Raw genomic sequence first — 17,280 nt, 5'->3', positions numbered from 1 at the left:
CGACCTTGCAGAACAGCCAGGTTTTCTTGTCTGTCAACGAATGCCGAGTGGCAGCAAAGTGATGATGTGCAGACAGCCTAGGTTGGTCTCACTCTCACGGGCTTTGCTCGAGGAGCGAAAGGAGAAAGCGCAAGGGGTCGGACGAGGAAGGAGTTGGCCGCCAACCTCAAGCTCCGGTGAATTGGCACCTGAAATCTTCCACGCATGCAATACAGCGTTTCAAATCAAATAAACCAAACCATCGAGTGACAGGGACTCGTCCGCCAGTCGGCGCAATCTGTAGACCGAGCTAGTGGGTGTATCACTGATTCACTGACTCTGACTGCGACGAGGGAGCCCAGCGGCCCAGGTGCCCCTGCAGCCTGCCGGTTTGGCTGCCAAACTGACCGGACCCGGACCTGCAGCAAGCGGAGGAAGCAGATAAAGCAGCCACCCTAACCTTGTCCATGCCCGCCCAATCATTCAGTCGGTGGCCACCGGTACTTCACACCAACCACCGCTACACTGTACAAACACGAGTACCTACGTATATGTTGTGGTGTTCCAGTGTCGGGCGACGGCTTCGACTTGTTTTGAGCTTCATCATCCTACGCCTCACACGCTCCGTCGTTTAGCAAGCGCCGAGAAGCAATCGGGCGGATTCGGCGCCATGGCCACAAGCCTGCAACCACGGTCTCCCACGCAAAATCCCCGAGGTCGCACGTGGTGGCGGATTCAGGTCCTCGGAGAACATGCTCCGACACATCACGCCAACGAGCGGTGCAAACACACAGCGCGTGACACGGCCGCCGGCGACGAGTGGCCCCTGCTGGCGGTCTTCGATGACATGGCGCGCGCGAGCTCGAGAGCTTTCAACCCCCGCACCGTGCGCAGCTCAGCGAGCCTCTTGGGAGTGAGCAGCTGTCCTCCATGCAGAGCTTCCTCAGGCCGTGCTACTTGCACCACAATGAGAGTGCCAGGGCTCGCTCGGCGGTCGCCGTCGACCTCGCCGCGGCGCTCGCTCCGTGGTCGCCGCCAACCAGCGTGACCGTCATGGCTGGCTGCTGCTTGCCTGCGCTAATACATTTTTGCCCAGCCCGTGGAAACCGCTTAACCCGCGGGTTTGAAACCGCTGAAATTGCTGTCCCAATGGTTTGCGTCGGTTTTTGCTCAAAGACCGGATAAACCGGACCATGTACAGGGTGACTTCACGGAATACACATGTGTCCTTGTTTCATCTCAAATTCGAATAGAAAAAATGGCAATGCCATCTTTGAACTGAAAAACAGGGTGTCCTCTTTGTCACCTGGCACAAGCGGTGGATGAAGCCACGGCTCTGTTCGGCTGCCATTATAAGTCGGCTTTAGTTATGGTACAATATTTTTCTCTCCCAATAAATCAGCCGTACAAATCAGCACAAGCAACAAATCACGAGTTCAATCGGTGAGGTGCCTGGCGTGCAAATTGCTCCATCACGCGGCTTCTCGCTCCATCTAATAAGCCTGCAAACGGCATACTTATTCAATTCCAAATGTACGTCGTTTCGCTTTTATCATAAATCAGACTTTCGGACAAAAACTCATATAGAAAAATAAATTAGCATGTACGTAAAACATCATTTTGTTCCATTAAATCCACTTTGAAATATGTTTTGATAGCTTTATTTTAGTAATTGTAGTTTGTAGATGTCAATATTTTTAGTCTAACGGTACAACTTAAGCATGATTACGTCTATCAGCCTTATGCTCTACAACGAGATCGATGTAACATCCAAGGCGGCGAAGGACGTCACATTCCCATGATCACTCCACGGGTCACTGAAGGCAAGTATTTTTATTTGAAAACCAGCCCCGGTGGGAAATCGGTCTGTTCCTTTGATTTTGAAATCAAAGGGATTGAGAACGATTGAGAGGAATAAATCCCCTGCAAGTCAAAATTCCCTCAACCCCACTCAATCCCCTCCAATTCCTTTTATTCCCTTTGATTTCTAGCACAAACGAATAAGGCCTGAGCTGTCGCTCGGATCCTAAAACAGTGTTGGACTTTGTTTTGTCACTGCCTTAGATATATACTCTCTATTCTAAATTATAAGTTGTTTTAGTTTTTTTTTCTAGATATACATAGTTTTTGATATACACTTAAATACATATTATGTCTAGATATAAAATAAAATAGAAATATATTTGTAAAAAAATTAAAACATCTAATAATTTATAACACAAGCGGACCAAATATACCTGACAGCAATACACCAGCACAGCATATTGGCCCATCAGGGCTGGGACTACCTTACTAGGCCGCCGTATACAACGAGGCTGCTCGATACCCTCAAAGGCTTGGGCCGTAATTACAGAAGAGAACATGGGCCGTCCGGTCATTCGTGGGTCTGGCGGAGAAGCTCCATGGCGCGGCGCAAGGCGCCACTGAACCGGTGGACATCGATCGTCACGTTCTGGCCCACCAGGTACGCCGCCCGCAGCGCCATCCACCCCTCCCTTCTCACCGCCGCGGGGTCCCTCAGCACGCGGTGGTCGCGCGGGTACTGCCTCGCCAGCGTGCTCTCCTCCACGGAGATGCCGTAGTGCACGTACCGGAGCCCCGCGTCGCGCGCGGGCGCGCCGAAGTCCTCCGCGGCCATCGCGTCCAGCCCGCCCAGCGGCACCACCTGCACCACCACGGCCCCCGCGGGGAGGAACACCAGGTTCGCCAGCCCGGCGCCGTGCACGCCCACCAGCACGTCGCACGAGTTCACCACCCGCGCGAACGACGGCAGGTCCGCGTGCCGCGCCGGCTCGCCCACCACCACCTCGAACCCGAGCGCGGCGGCGGCCTGCGCGATGGCGCCGGCGTTGGTGAACGCTCGGGTCGACTTCCGGGAGATGAGGAGCAGCCTGGGGCGGACGGCGGAGGAACGGTTGCCGTCGCTGAGACGGATGGCCGTGTCCCGAGTCAGGCCGTAGGATCGTCGGGCGAGGAGGGTGAAGTCGGCCATGGAGTACTCCCCAGCGGTCCTCGCGGCGTCCACGCTCATCTCCTTGTGGAACTCGAGGCCTAGGATCACGTGGGGGTAGCAGAGCACGCCCCTGCTTCCCCTGCCCATGTCCACTACTGCGTGCCGGGAGAATCCAACGAGCAGAGGCCTGAACTTGTCGAGCCACCATGGCTGGGCGTTGCTGACGAGGAGGTGCACGTCGCCGCCGAACCGGCGCGTGGTGATGAACAGCGGGACGAGCACGTCCGTCAGGTCGTGGAACATGTTCCCCGCGTAGCCGCCGACAGAGAATACGACCGCCGGGGCGGTGTGGATGGCCGTGCATCGGGGAGCAGCGCCGGCGGTGTGATGCGACGACGCCACCGTCACCTCAGTGACGCGGGCGAGCGCGTGCCGGTCGTTCTTCCTTCCGTGCGGCTTCATCTTCCATGATTGACGCCTCGCCCACGGATGGCGGACGACGATGGTGGCGTTGGGGAGGATGCGGACGTCGCCTTTCAGCTCGCACACGTCGGATCTCGAGCTCGAAAAGTCGCACAGCACAGGCCCTTTGTTTCTACCTGCAACATTATAGACAAGAGCTGAGTCTTCTGGCCGACATTGTCCAAGCTTCTTTCTGTTTGATCGTCTATCTCGAGTGAGTGAGGTTCCAGGTCAGATTGCTTGAACATATGCGTTAATGAATCTATACTGTCAACTTCTCTGAATGCTTTTTTTTTTGTCTGAGTGACTGAGTATGACATATGCTTTGACATACCGTAACGATGAGAGCCTAATCTTTCCTCTCCCCACATTACTGAAGTAGCCGGACCTACTGAAAACAACAAGCTCACTGCGAACACAACGATAAGAGAAGTCAAATAAGCATCACTAAGGTTAAGAGTCAGGGTTAGTGCAAGAACTTACATGTTTGCAGAGGAACCGCGGAATGCCGGAACATTGTGGCAAGTGACATCGGCACAAGAATGCATCCTGCAAGAAGCACCAATCCAAACCTGACAGTAAAACTTTTCTTCTCGCATGCCATCTTGTAATGCTAAAACCTTCATCTATGACTGACACACAGAAATAGTAAGGCCATCCTTTGAGTAGTTGCCATGCTTTATATTCGTTTCCATCTGACATTAGGAACATTCTGTTGTTCCTCTGTTAGAGTGTTAGTTCAGACATCTGGACTAAAACAAGTGCTGTTTGTTGAGAGATTCTTCAGGCTCCAACAGCAGAATAGGAAGCACAGCTACTGAATGGGTTCTCGTGCAAAGTTAGATGAGCAAACTCCACGGAGAAAAGAAACAAAAGCAAGCTATGTGTCTCGCTCACCTTTTGGTTTGGTAGGAATGTGGTTAGTGTGCACTGCTATTGAAAGTCTGCATGCTTGTTACAGTAGAAAGCAAAATATTGCAGAAGACGCTCTCAAACGAGGCAGAGTTTTGATTACTTATCAGAGTGTATCCGCAGATAAAAGTAGGATACAAAATTTCAAATTAAACTATTAAATCACTGGAGAACATGCTTTTTTCAAACTCAAACTAAATCTACTATAGGGAACACAGGATGGTGCACAGCCAAATCAGAACAAAATAACAATAAATCTGAATGGGTACCTGTTCAGAATTAGTTGCAGTACACATGAACCAGAACGCGATAAAAAGGTCATCATCAGTGGTTGTTAGGTGTTAGACTGAAGAGAGAATTGTTCCAGTTAGGTGATCCAACTCTTTTTTAGTGAATAACTACATACATGGGGGTTTCTACTCAGTCAAATCCTCCTTGCTAAAAACTGAAGCAACATATGATCTGAGCAACAAAGTCTGAAAAACTGTGTGAGCAAAATGGAGAGAGTATAGTGTCAGATCGTTGGGCACAACCTGTGCTTTGAATTTAACATTGTAAACCAAGAGTGGCCTCTTACCTATGTAGGAAATAGTAACCCAAGAGGGGAAAATGTTTCCATGTAAATACACTATTAAATACAAAAAATGTTGCATGGCAGTAAACTGCAAGTGCTAAAAAACAAATTTACAGATTTGTCATGTCTCATTAATCTCTATCAACTACTCCTGACTCATAGCGAGATAAACGGAAAAGCAAGAGCAATTATCAGGTCCTTGCCTTTTGTTGATCTAAGATAACATTCAAGATCCTTCCAGGCACATAAATTCTCTTCCTGATGCCTTTTCCATCAAAATATTTGGAGAGTTTCTCATCTGAGGCTGCAATTTGGAAAACATCATCCTCAGAGCACGCTTTGTCAACAAGGATTGTACCCCTGGTCTTTCCATTGATTTGGACAGGGAGTACAAGCTTTGATTCCTCCAGGTACTCACTTTTTGCCTGGGCAAAAGAAAAATGGCTCAGTGTTGTTTTATATGCCATAAAACACAATATTTCATGCATGGGTGAGATGCATCATTGTAAAGTACTCTTTAAGGCATCATGGTAGCAAATCCTTGTCATGTACTGTAGGCATACTATTCCCACACAACTTCTTTCTTGAACATGCAGGAAAACACTGCAGTGTCTTCTATGCTTATTCAGATTAGGTTGTTTTAGTACCTAGCAACCATGAACAAGCAGTACAAACATTCTGACTAGATTTACATCTTCGAAAGAATCATAAATGTATGTCATTCAGCGACAAGGGGTGATGCGCTGAAGCAGGATAGGTTTAATGATACCTCTGGAAACTGTTCATAGGCCAATGATTGTGGATGTCCGAGGCGAAACCAAAGCTCCTCAGCCAAGTGTGGTGCGAAGGGTGAAAGCAGCAGAACAAAGGATTCAATAACAGTTTTTGGCTGGGTTTCCCACTGTAAAAGAAAATAAGAGTCACATCATGTTCTTCCGTAAATCATGGAATATACAACCTTAGCTAGTTAGCTCCCTCTCTATATAAATGCATGTCATTTTGAACATGGCATGATCCAATAGAGCCAATGTTGACTAGTAATTTCCATTGTGTAAAAAGGAATAGAGCAGAATGGAAGTACTTGACGATGAGGATATTAGTTTTACTTGCACTTGGTCAATCCAAAATATTTCTAAAGTCTAATATTGCTAGAGAAATTAAGAGAAGTTTGGTTTCACCTTGTATGCAGCATTCACAAACTCCATCATTGCAGATATTGCAGTGTTAAATCTTGTTTCCTGAATTTCCTCCGTGACCTATACAAACCAAAATACCAAATAATACATCAGTCAGTCATCAGCCACACACAACAGTACAAAAAATGAAAATGATCACTATAAATCATGTTCTGCATTATGACTACACTGAACATTATAAAACATTGAAATAGGAGGGAAAAACCGTATGTAATTACAATTCTATTTGTGTCAATCCCACCTAGGCATGGGCATAACTTTTCGCATGGAAACTGATAAATGAGCATAGAACTAGCCACCTCTATTATTGGATCTAATAAGTATAAAATTGTAGAGAATTAGGGAACACGTCACACCTATTAAGGGAGGGGCGACTTTCATATATATAGTCAAGATACAACTTGGAGTACAAGTAAAGTACATACATATCTCTAGACTATACATATCTCTAATAAAAAGTAACTAAAATGGCAGGTTGAATAAGTTGTGGGATGACATAGTGTGTATCCTACTATCCTTACTACCACACATCAACCTGAATGTTATAAGATGGGCCTGATTTTCTCTTATTGTGTACTTGAAAGTTATAGGACACCCGTGTTATGGCTAGGACGTACTGCACATGCGAAGTATTCACATGAATAGTAGCAATAGCAGTGCTGTGGCTTGGAGGATGGTTTCTTCATGACCAAGTTTATATATTCCTCAATAGCTTGATTAATTTCCTTTGTAGAGAACTAGAGATCATGTTAATTCATTTACATTCGAAGTTCCTAAAGCAACGATATACACGATAAGTTAGGGGGAGGCACCAATTGAAGAAAAAGCTTGTCCAACATGGCAACATCAATTGAGATGGTTTAGACATGCCTAACAGAGGCCTCAAAGGCACTGGTGCATAATGACATCCTAAGGTGAGCATATAACATAAGAGGCAGGGATAGGCTAAACCTGACATGGAAGAGGTAGTGAAGAGAAGACATGAGAAAGAATATACCCAAAGAATCATCTTTGGTCGTAAAAGTTCACCGCAAATAGCTGATATGCTAAACATTTTGCATGGTTTATATTTCAGAGTGCATGAGCGAAAAGAGTGTTAACTGCTAACAGTGACAACTGTGACCTACCCTTGCAATACATTTGTGAAGAACTCGAAGCTGATCCAAGGTTGGTTCATCTTCAGTAGTCGTGGTTCCATCATTATATGATCCATCAGGTAATTGTGGACCAACTATGAGTCTCCATGTTCTTCCAAGGAACCGGTGCACACCTTCGATTCCCCCAGTGCTCCATGTCTTTGAATCTCTGGAAGTACCATATATCCCATCAACTTTGTCTAAGCAATTGTACTTCATCTTCATCTGTAAATATTTATACACACCTCAATGGCCCCATGAACATTTCGTACAAGCGAAGAGAATCAGCACCATATTCTGAAACAACATCATCAGGGTTGATGACATTCCCTCGACTTTTACTCATCTTGTAGGCACGAGCATTCAAACGAATGTTTGGATCATCCTTCAGAACATACTGATCTCCAACTTTTGTAACCTTGCAAAAAATGAAGCAGAAAAAAAAATCAAACCCCAAACGTTTATCGCACCAATTGATAATGAACACAAGTACCAGACGCAGACCTTATCTGCAGCTACTTTTTCTTGGTAGCAATCAATCAAACTTGAGTCTGAGTCTGCAGAAACCCATCTGCCTTCATTGTCTCTATATGCAGTATACTCAACCTGTTACAGCATTTATTAGCAGCAATAAAATCATTCATGAACATGTAGAAGTTTTGGCACAAAGTTGTGTCACCTACTTCTCCTAGTATCAATCCTTGATTTATCAGGCACTTGAAAGGCTCTTTAGTGGAGACTACACCCATGTCATAAAGAACCTATGAAACACCACTTAGTTAGAATAAAGGAAGGCCAGACGACAGTATATGGTAGAACAATTGAGAAAACCACTGAAAACCAGATGTTAACCACTGGTCCCCAGATTTTCTAAGAGCAATGAATTTTGGCTAACAGGAGCTAAATTTCTGATGTATATTGGTAGAATAAGGGAGAAAACCATTGAAACCCAGATATTAACCACTGGTCCCCAGATTTTCTAAGAGCATTGAATTTGGACTAACAGGAACTAAATTTCTGATGTATATTGTATAACTTTAAAAATAGCCAATTCAGGAGTCCGTGATATTAATCAAAACTTCATGCACCAAAACCCTAATCATATTTAAAACTAAGCCCAAGGGGAGAGACATCCTGAAGGCATTGCTTGGTAAGTCGAGAAAAGGCACCTCAAAGCTGGCTCTTACAAATATGGGGACACCGTTGCCACAGGCGAGTCGTATCTCCACCAATCTACCAATAATCTATCCCCAATATGTAGGTATTCGGGTAGCCCAATATTACTTTTGTGAATCTTCAATACCCAGATAAAAGATGAGGCCCACAGGTGTGTAGGGAAAAAGATGATGGGCCCCATGCTATTGGGGGAGATTGAAAGCTTTAGTTTGGTTTTGGTGAATTGATGAAACCCTAGGTGCTAACCCTTCTACTCTAAGTGATCATGAGATAGGGTAGCACATTCCAAGTGGTGGAGCAAATGATGAACATCATGATGATGGTGGTGATAGCCATGGTGATGATCAAGTGCTCGGGCTTAGAAAAGAAGAAAGAGAAAAACAAAATGGGCTCAAGGCAAAGGTGAATTCCATAGGACCATTTTGTTTTGATGATCAAGACACCTAGTGGGTGTGATTACATTTAGGATAGATAGCCGTACTATTAAGAGAGGTGAAACTCGTCGTGAAATGCGATTATCAAAGTGCCACTAGATATTCTAACTAATTGCATATACATTTAGATTCTAGTGAGTGCTAACACCCTTGAAAATGTTTGTGAAAATATGCTAACACACATGCACAAGGTGGTGGTTGGCACATTAGATCAAGGGTGGCGAAGTTGGTGGAGTCGAGGAGGTCAGTGGAGCTGACCGGACACAGGACCGGACGTTGGACCTGCGCGTCCGGTCAGTGGTGAAGCAGTGGCGTGGCCTCGGTCTTGATGACCGGACTCTGAAGGGGCTGTTGACCGGACTCGGTGGAGGTGCGTCCGATCAGCCGTAACGTACGCTGACGCAAGCTCTAAGAAGAGGAAGGAAGGAGCGGACGCTGGCGTGGGTCCGGTCACCGTTGACCGGACGCGTCCGGTCACGAAAAAGGCGCTCGGGGAGCTCTCTGGAAGTGACCAGACGCCACGTTGGTGGCGCGGCCGGTCAGGGCGTTGGTGCGTCAGGTCGCCAGCTTGTTGGCTCGGGCGCTCGTGTGATCAGACGCCACGGGGGTGCGTCAGGTCATGTTGCCGAGCGTCCGATCGTGACTTGGCCGTTGGTGCTGAGTTACTTGACCGTTGGGATCAGGCGGCGGTGGTTGAACGCGGGGACGCGTGGCGCTTGATCCGTGACCGAACGCAGGGGGCCGAGCGTCCGGTCATCTCTGACCACGCGTCCGGTCGCCTCGTGGAGGCTGGCAGTGAGAGCCTAACGGCTCTATTTCGTGGGGGCTTCTATTTAAGCCCCATGGCCGGCTCTTGCTCACTCTCTTGGCCATTTTCATTGAAATAGCAACCTAGTGAGCTAAGCCAAAGCCCCCCCACTTATCTCCATTATTGATTCATCATCTTTGTGAGATTGTGAGTGAATCCAAGTGCATTGCTTGAGTGATTGCATCTAGAGGCACTTGGTGATTGTGTTTCGCTGCGGATTTCGTTTGTTTCTCTTGGTGGTTGCAGCCACCTAGACGGTTTGGTGCAGCGATGATCGTCGAGCGGAGAGTGGTGATTGTCTCCGGCTCCGATTGTGGTGATTGTGAGGGGTTCTTGACCTTTCTCCGGCGGAGAGCCAAAAGGTACTTTAGTGGATTGCTCGTGGTTTGTGGATCCTCATCTTGTGTTGGTTGTGCGGCACCCGATTGCGGGTTAGGCGTGTGATGCCTATTAGCGCGTGAACCTCCAAGTGAGTGTATTGCCATAACGGGGACTAGCTTGCCGGCAGGCAAGTGAACCTCGGTGAAAAATTATTGTGTCATCTTGTCTTCGAGGATTTCATTGGTATTCATTGTGATTGATTGATTGATTGATCATCTCTTGCCACGGCGGTATAAATATCACTACCTCTCTTGTATTTACTTTCCTAGTATAGCTAAGCTCTTTAGTGTAATTAGTTTTGAGAGCTAGCTTGTGTCTTGTCTAGTGGTTAGTGATGCTCTTTAGTTAGTCTTTGAGAGCTCAGTAACTTAGTGGTAGTGACTTAGCCTCTTGTGTGATATAGAGATCATAGATAACTAGAATTGTGAATAGGAGGCTTGCATTTTTATTAGGCTAACGCAACACTCGCTTCGCCATTTAATTGTCTAACATCTTGGTTTAAGTGTTGTTGTAGAAATTTTCAATAGGCTATTCACCCCCTCCCCTCTAGCCGTTAGGACCTTTCAGAGATGCAACTCCTCCTTTATTTGAGGAGAGATTATTGGTGGTCACCAAAAAAGGGATAAGTATTGGGAGACTGCTGGAGCAAGAAAAAAACACAGTGACCTCAGTATGAGAGTTTTATGGGAATAGGGGAGGTATTGGGGGATATGCTCTTAACCCATACTTTTTGGGAACATCCAGCGAGGGGACTTTTTTTTTTATGCGAGAACCACAACTGGAGGACTTAACACCATGCTACAAGTATGTTCTCGGCAAAATCATAGTAATGCAAACATGGTAGCACTTGCACAAAGATATCAACAAATTAAGCTACAAGGTTTGCATGGGACAAGAGAATAACTAATTTCATCACCTTTAACGGAACTATAGAAGGGCATAAACTTGTATTAGAACATAAAAATTACCTTGTGCCAAAATCTTGCATAAAGCAAGTGCAAGACAGAATGTTCAGCACCACCAATGTAGATGTCAACTGGACCCCAATACCTGTGTGATATGAGAATCAGAATAAGTTAGTACTACCATGTAGCACACCCCTTATTGGAGATGACAGACGAAACAAGGATGCACCTTTCTTTAGCCTTGTCAACCAATATACTGCAGTTTTTGGGATCCATGAACCTCAAATAGTACCTGAAATAATGATTTCATGACACTAAAGATGTAAGGGCTCACAAGCCACTCGCAAAACCAGAAAAGATATGTTTCAACAGTGTGGGAACAGTTTTCCAAATGACAGTATGATGTTAGAATTTGATGCATTCTTCCATGAGACAATAAGGCTCCTATTATATATTAGAAAAAAATCTCCAAATGCTCATTGCCTCATGATTGTTAGAATATGATAAAAGTTACCAGCAAGATCCAGCCCATTGTGGCATGGTGCTTGTTTCTCTTCTTGCGGGCTTCCCAGATAAAGGATCCATGGTTCTAACCTGGAAAGGCAGTAAAAACAGTTAAATAGTAAATAGATGTGCTCAGTATGTGCAAGAGTAAAAGAATGATGCAAGTTTTGCCAACAGGGAAAGGGGTGAACTCAGAGTGGTAGTTTAACTAAATTGCATGACACTGGTAGGCAGATGTTTCTAGTAGTTTCAAACAATCAATGTTCATGTCAACCAATTGTCTTTCTAACGTGCTAACTAAAAGACATAGTGATGAACAATGCAATGCAGCCCAAAAAACAGATGAAATGCAACTTTTGGGGACTTGTGTTTTACCCCCTAAAAAAGGCTTTTGGGATGGGTCTTTTATATACAATTTCTAATGCAATTTTGGGATTCACGCAATGCAGTCATAATTTTATATTATTTTCTTGCCTTCAAAATTTTCCTTTTCCTATCTAACTCAAGAAGTGTTTGCCACTTACACCCTTCTATATCTAAAACAGCCCAACCTCTATGCTCCCCTTCCCATTTGACATTCTGATTTCTTCTTTCATTATGGTTATTTTAGATTTATAACAATATATTGCCATTGCACAGTAATGTCTCAAACAGCTTAAAGTCATACCCAATTCGTTGCTTTAGTCAAAGGTGGCTCCCCAGTACCAGTCGGAGTAAAATCATCCAATTCAGGAAGAGTTAAGGGCAACTCATCTTCTGAAAGAGGAACCATTTCATTGGTATCATCAAGGTAGCTCACAGGGAAAGGTTCACCCCAATAGCGCTGTCTGGCAAAAAGCCAATCTCGAAGTTTGTAGTTAACCTGATATTCGGTTCTCCTCAATTAAATTCTGATGAAAGTAGTATGCACGACATATTATATGATGAAGCAGGATGAAAGCACCTTTTTCTTTCCAAAACCATTACTCTCTACCCACTCAATAACCTTCTTAGCAGCATCTTGGGAAAGCATTCCGTTAATACTCAATCCAGATGAAGAACTGGATGAATTAATCATGATGCCATCATCTTCATATGACTCCACTGGATCACAATTACCATTCGGTGGACTTACAACCTTAATGATTGGAAGTTCATATTTCACAGCAAATTCATGGTCACGAGAATCATGTGCAGGCACTGCCATGATAGCCCCAGTGCCATAGCTGCAGGGAGGCAGCCAAAGATTAGAATGCACAAACAGTCAGGAACAATAGTAACAAGTGTATTTTTTTCAAATCTTCGTCAGATATTTATTAAATTATAAAGGTAATTCCAATAGCTTACAACAACAACAACAACAACAAAGCCTTTAAGTCCCAAACAAGTTGGGGTAGGCTAGAGTTGAAACCCAACAGAAACAATCAAGGTTCAGGCACGTGAATAGCTGTCTTCCAAGCACTCCTATCTAAGGCTAAGTCTTTAGGTATATTCCATCCTTTCAAGTCTCCTTTTATTGCCTCTACCCAAGTCAACTTCGGTCTTCCTCTGCCTCTCTTCACGTTACTATCCTGACTTAGGATTCCACTACGCACCGGTGCATCCGGAGGTCTCCGTTGCACATGTCCAAACCATCTCAACCGGTGTTGGACAAGCTTTTCTTCAATTGGCGCTACCCCTAATCTCTCACGTATATCATCGTTCCGAACTCGATCCCTTCTTGTATGACCGCAAATCCAACGCAACATACGCATTTCCGCGACACTTAGCTGTTGAATATGTCGTCTTTTCGTAGGCCAACATTCTGCACCATACAACATAGCAGGTCTAATCGCCGTCCTATAAAACTTGCCTTTTAGCTTCTGTGGTACCCTTTTGTCACATAGGACACCAGACGCTTGCCGCCACTTCATCCACCCTGCTTATTGGTCAATTTTAAGAGTAGCAACAATATTCTGCCAGGTGATCAGGTCTAAAGATGGCAATGGGGCCCCGATACCCGATACCCGACGGGTATTTGATCCATTAGGGGACGGGGATGTGATCATATCTTTACCCGCGGGCATCTAAATGGGCAAGAATCCATACCCGACGGGTATAGCGGGTACGGGAACGTTCCCTGTTTACCCGTCCCCGTTACCCGTTGGGGAACCCGACTATTTGAGCTGTCATGCGAGTATTAGGCCCAAAGAAGCTCAATATAGGTATTTTGGTCCAAATCTGAACAGTCATATATATAGTTTGTGTGTTCTAGAAACCCTCGTTCAATTTTTCCTCACCATCTCCGCCAGCAGCACAAGCACGCCTGTCTCACGAGCGCTCGTACCCCTCGCTTCCTCAGTTCGGTCTCTCTGCCACCTTTGCTCGTCTTCCTCGCAACGTCGCTCCTTCTCCTCGGCATCTCCGAGACTCCAACACTTATACCCAGGTGAAGAAGAAACGTCTCTGATTGCAAAGCTACGACCCCAAGTGTCCTTGTTTATCGGGTATGCAGTACCCGTCGAGTATCTGTTACCCGACCGATACCCGATGGGTACGGGGATGGGCAAGAATCTATACCCCGAGACAGTTAATGGGAATGGGGACGGGATGAATTCTCCGTAGCGGGGAAGAGAACGTTCCGGTGATACCCGACGGGTATATCCCCGTTGCCATCCTTAATCAGGTCCCTTACTGGATAGCAAAATTTAGTTTATGGTGAAAACAGAACAATAGATCCAAAATGAAAAATGTATGTATATGGAGAACTGAATTAAGCAAACTATAGTAAGACTTGTGCCTATAATATTACATAAGAAGAGTTTTATTACATAGATGTAAAAAACCAAGGTTCTCTGCCAAACTACAATAAGAAGCATAAAGTATTTACTAAATAGATGTAGAAACCTATGTTCTCTAGAAACCTAGGTTCTCTAGCAAACTAGTGTAGACCTTTCGGGTAATATTACATAAGAAGAGTTTTATAGCATTTGATCTTTCGGAAACAAGATGAACAAAACAATGATAATGCACAAGACAACATCAGAATACACAAGGAACATATGTTGACAAACCTTCCTAGAACATAATCTGCCACCCATATTGGAATGATTTCCCCGGTTGCTGGGTTCTTAGCATAAGAACCACTGAAAACCCCAGTTTTTTCCTTCTGAAGATCAGTTCTTTCTAGTTCACTCTTTCTTGCTGAAAGTTCCCTGTATTCCTCTACCTGCCATTTCCAATTAGTCCATAATATACTTCAATTTTTTATGATGCTATAGTTAATTAAGGACAAAAGAACATACATGTGCTCGTTGTTCCTCAGATGTTAGAGATGACAGTAAAACATGCTCAGGTGCCACAACAAGATATCTGCAGCAGAAAAAAAATAATTTCTATATTGTCCATCCGGGTCCATAAACAAGTAATATGCAAAAAGACAAAAGAGAGAGAGAAACCAAAGTACACACGTTGCACCAAAAATTGTGTCAGGCCTCGTTGTGTAAACCAACAAAGTGGCACCTAGGTCATGTCCTTCCTGGTCAACTGCAGAAAAAACAAGCTCAGCACCTTTTGATCTCCCTATCCAGTTTCTTTGCATTTCTTTGATACTCTCAGGCCAATCAAGATCATTCAAATCTTCAAGAAGACGATCAGCATAAGATGTTATCCTCAGCATCCACTGGCGCATTGGCTATACAACAGAGGAGGAAATGGATAGCCGCAATATGACATTTCTGCATATAGGTACTTAGCAACCATGCATTGAAATGAACAAGTTCCGCAGATTCTACAACATACCTTTCGTATAACAGGATAACCACCACGTTCACTCACACCATCTACAACTTCTTCATTCGCCAGGACAGTTCCAAGAGCAGGGCACCAATTGACCGGTACCTCGGCCTGATTGCAAGATATCAATGCCAGCCTAAAAATCATTGAAAACCACAAATGCAACACTAAGAACATAAAAACAGAATCCTAAAGATGAACAGTACAAAATAGTTTATCACTAGCAATAAAGAAAGTGTGAAACAGGAATTATAACGAATGATAAGCACATTTGTAACCTAAGATTCAACAAGAATGGCAGAAAATAGTATTTTCTGACCTGATAAGCAAGTCCTCTCTTCAACAGTTGAAGGAAAATCCATTGTGTCCATTTATAATAAGCTGGCTCTGTCGTGGAGATTTCACGATCCCAATCATACGAAAAACCTAATGATTTAAGCTGCAAAAATGAGAAAACATCTTCCTAATGAACCACTGGTAGTCAAAGTACGATACATAATACTTCTACTTCTCTTTCAGTAGGTAGAGACATTAAAAAAAGTAAACATGTCTCCATGCTTCACAGAAACTACAAATGGAATGGCAGATTAGCGCCTTTTTTCTAAATGGGATGACATGGACATTTCTTTTGTGTTTTCTCAAAAGAAAATGTAGTGCATTATTTTTCAACTACTCAACTGTACAGTTGATACAAATCAAACATTGCTCGGTACTGCATGAACAACTTTCAGGCTGATTACACAAAGAAGCACCCCACAAGCATTACAAAAAAGGTCCACAAAAGAGTTATACAGGTTACTTCTTTTTACATCTTATTAAGACCTGCATAAATGGTTATATTGCTCTAGAACACTTGACAGTACCAAGATCATATCGGCACTGCAAGCTTGTCATTTCATAATACAGATCAAGCTCTTTCTCTCTAATACAAAGAAGCGCAGCTCTCCCGCGTTTTCGAAAAAAAAATACAGATCAAGCATCAGGACACACTTTTAGTATAGACTAACATGGCTAATGGCAATTACCCAGTCTTTTTTTTTGGCAACCAAGTGGTAATGCAATGATTGAAAAGTGCAAATCATATCAAAGTGGGAATGCATAAAGAAGCATGAGAGCTCCATTTAGTTGCTACCATAATAGCTTCTACATGCTAGAGGCAAAACTTGCAGCAACAATACATATACATGGAGCATATTACCTGTGTGCGGAAGCGCCCAATGTTCCTTTCAGTGGTAATCTTTGGGTGGGTTCCCGTCTGAGCACAGAGTACCCATGTCAGATAACTACAGTACATGATAACCCTTTGAGATGGAAGGCTATATGAGGGCATAAAGTAAATTGAAAGTTCTAAACGACCTCAATAGCGTACTGCTCAGCAGGAAGACCAAATGCATCCCATCCCATTGGATGCAAAACGTTGAAGCCTTTCATGCGCTTGAACCTTGACAGAATGTCAGTTGCCGTGTATCCAAGGGGGTGCCCAACATGCAGCCCAGCCCCGCTGCACAACATTTTGAAAATAGTTTCAACAACGAGCAACACTGTCTAGTGCTGATTTAGGAAGATTCGGCTCCTAGATAAATCAAATTTAGTGCTAACAAAACCAGAGTGAACTTGAACGACTGCAGCACACAAATCAGCGCGGTGCAAATTAGATGGCCAGAGGGCACCTTGCCTGGGGTAGGGGAACATGTCGAGGATGTAGCACTTGGGCTTTGAGGTGTCGAGCCCCTCGCCGATGTCCGGGGTGCGGAACGTGCGGTGCTCCTCCCAGTGCCGCTGCCACCTCGGCTCGACCTCGTCGAACGGGTACGCCCTCCTCGCCGCCGCCTGCGCCTTCCCCGTGTCGGCCGCAGCGGCGGCGCTGGCACAACAGCGAGCTCGGAGGAGCGGCAGGGAGCGGCAGACGGGGAGGAGTCGGTGGCGGCGCCAGTGATGGCCCGCGGTAACGGCGGGAGGCCGCGCCTGGAGCTGGAGCGGGAGTTGGAGGGGCCATTGCAGCGACAAGGCCATCGGGGAGCGGGAGCGGGAGCTGAGCGCCCAAGCCTGCTGGCCAAATGTATAGCCCCGGTTTGGGATAAGGTTTTAGAATTTGGTGAGGGGGAGA

At 45.1% G+C, this 17,280-nt stretch overlaps 2 protein-coding genes across 3 annotated transcripts; both read right to left on the bottom strand.

Annotated features, from left to right (window-relative positions):
* Positions 1–2,198: 2,198 nt before the first annotated feature.
* Positions 2,199–4,790, bottom strand: LOC136449663 (alpha-1,3-arabinosyltransferase XAT3-like). Its single transcript, XM_066449795.1, has 3 exons — positions 3,878–4,790; positions 3,729–3,803; positions 2,199–3,531 (listed from the first exon to the last, which is right to left on the bottom strand). The coding sequence occupies exons 1-3, from the start codon at positions 3,996–3,998 to the stop codon at positions 2,354–2,356; spliced, it is 1,374 nt and encodes a 457-aa protein (XP_066305892.1). The 5' UTR covers positions 3,999–4,790; the 3' UTR covers positions 2,199–2,353.
* A 128-nt stretch (positions 4,791–4,918) lies between these two features.
* LOC136449662 (leucine--tRNA ligase, chloroplastic/mitochondrial-like) lies at positions 4,919–17,272 on the bottom strand. 2 transcript variants are annotated; one of them, XM_066449793.1, is made up of 20 exons: positions 16,849–17,272; positions 16,530–16,674; positions 16,372–16,428; positions 15,493–15,612; positions 15,180–15,284; positions 14,849–15,072; positions 14,684–14,750; positions 14,453–14,607; positions 12,364–12,625; positions 12,088–12,282; positions 11,431–11,510; positions 11,146–11,208; positions 10,980–11,061; positions 7,896–7,973; positions 7,717–7,818; positions 7,458–7,630; positions 7,204–7,381; positions 6,059–6,136; positions 5,650–5,781; positions 4,919–5,305 (listed from the first exon to the last, which is right to left on the bottom strand). In XM_066449793.1, exons 1-20 carry the CDS (start codon positions 17,184–17,186, stop codon positions 5,072–5,074), a joined length of 2,868 nt encoding a protein of 955 aa, XP_066305890.1. In that variant the 5' UTR covers positions 17,187–17,272; the 3' UTR covers positions 4,919–5,071. The 2 variants fall into 2 exon arrangements, with proteins under 2 accessions (XP_066305890.1, XP_066305891.1); XM_066449794.1 differs by having other exon boundaries at positions 16,844–17,261.
* Positions 17,273–17,280: the final 8 nt, after the last annotated feature.

The sequence above is a fragment of the Miscanthus floridulus genome, chromosome 5, assembly GCF_019320115.1.
Source record: "Miscanthus floridulus cultivar M001 chromosome 5, ASM1932011v1, whole genome shotgun sequence".
NCBI classification, from domain to species: domain Eukaryota; kingdom Viridiplantae; phylum Streptophyta; class Magnoliopsida; order Poales; family Poaceae; genus Miscanthus; species Miscanthus floridulus.
The sequence above is the reverse complement of the archived record's forward strand: the minus strand, read 5'-3'. Positions and strand labels throughout refer to the sequence as shown.

Coding starts and splice junctions, on each gene's coding strand:
- LOC136449663 (XM_066449795.1), bottom strand. CDS start 3,998: ATGGCATGCGAGAAGAAAAGTTTTACTGTCAGGTTTGGATTGGTGCTT. Junction 3,804..3,877: donor CGCGGTTCCTCTGCAAACAT/GTAAGTTCTTGC, acceptor TTGTGTTCGCAG/TGAGCTTGTTGTTTTCAGTA. Junction 3,532..3,728: donor ATTAGGCTCTCATCGTTACG/GTATGTCAAAGC, acceptor ATAATGTTGCAG/GTAGAAACAAAGGGCCTGTG.
- LOC136449662 (XM_066449793.1), bottom strand. CDS start 17,186: ATGGCCTTGTCGCTGCAATGGCCCCTCCAACTCCCGCTCCAGCTCCAG. Junction 15,285..15,492: donor AGAGAGGACTTGCTTATCAG/GTCAGAAAATAC, acceptor TCTTGCAATCAG/GCCGAGGTACCGGTCAATTG. Junction 11,062..11,145: donor GTTGACAAGGCTAAAGAAAG/GTGCATCCTTGT, acceptor CATATCACACAG/GTATTGGGGTCCAGTTGACA.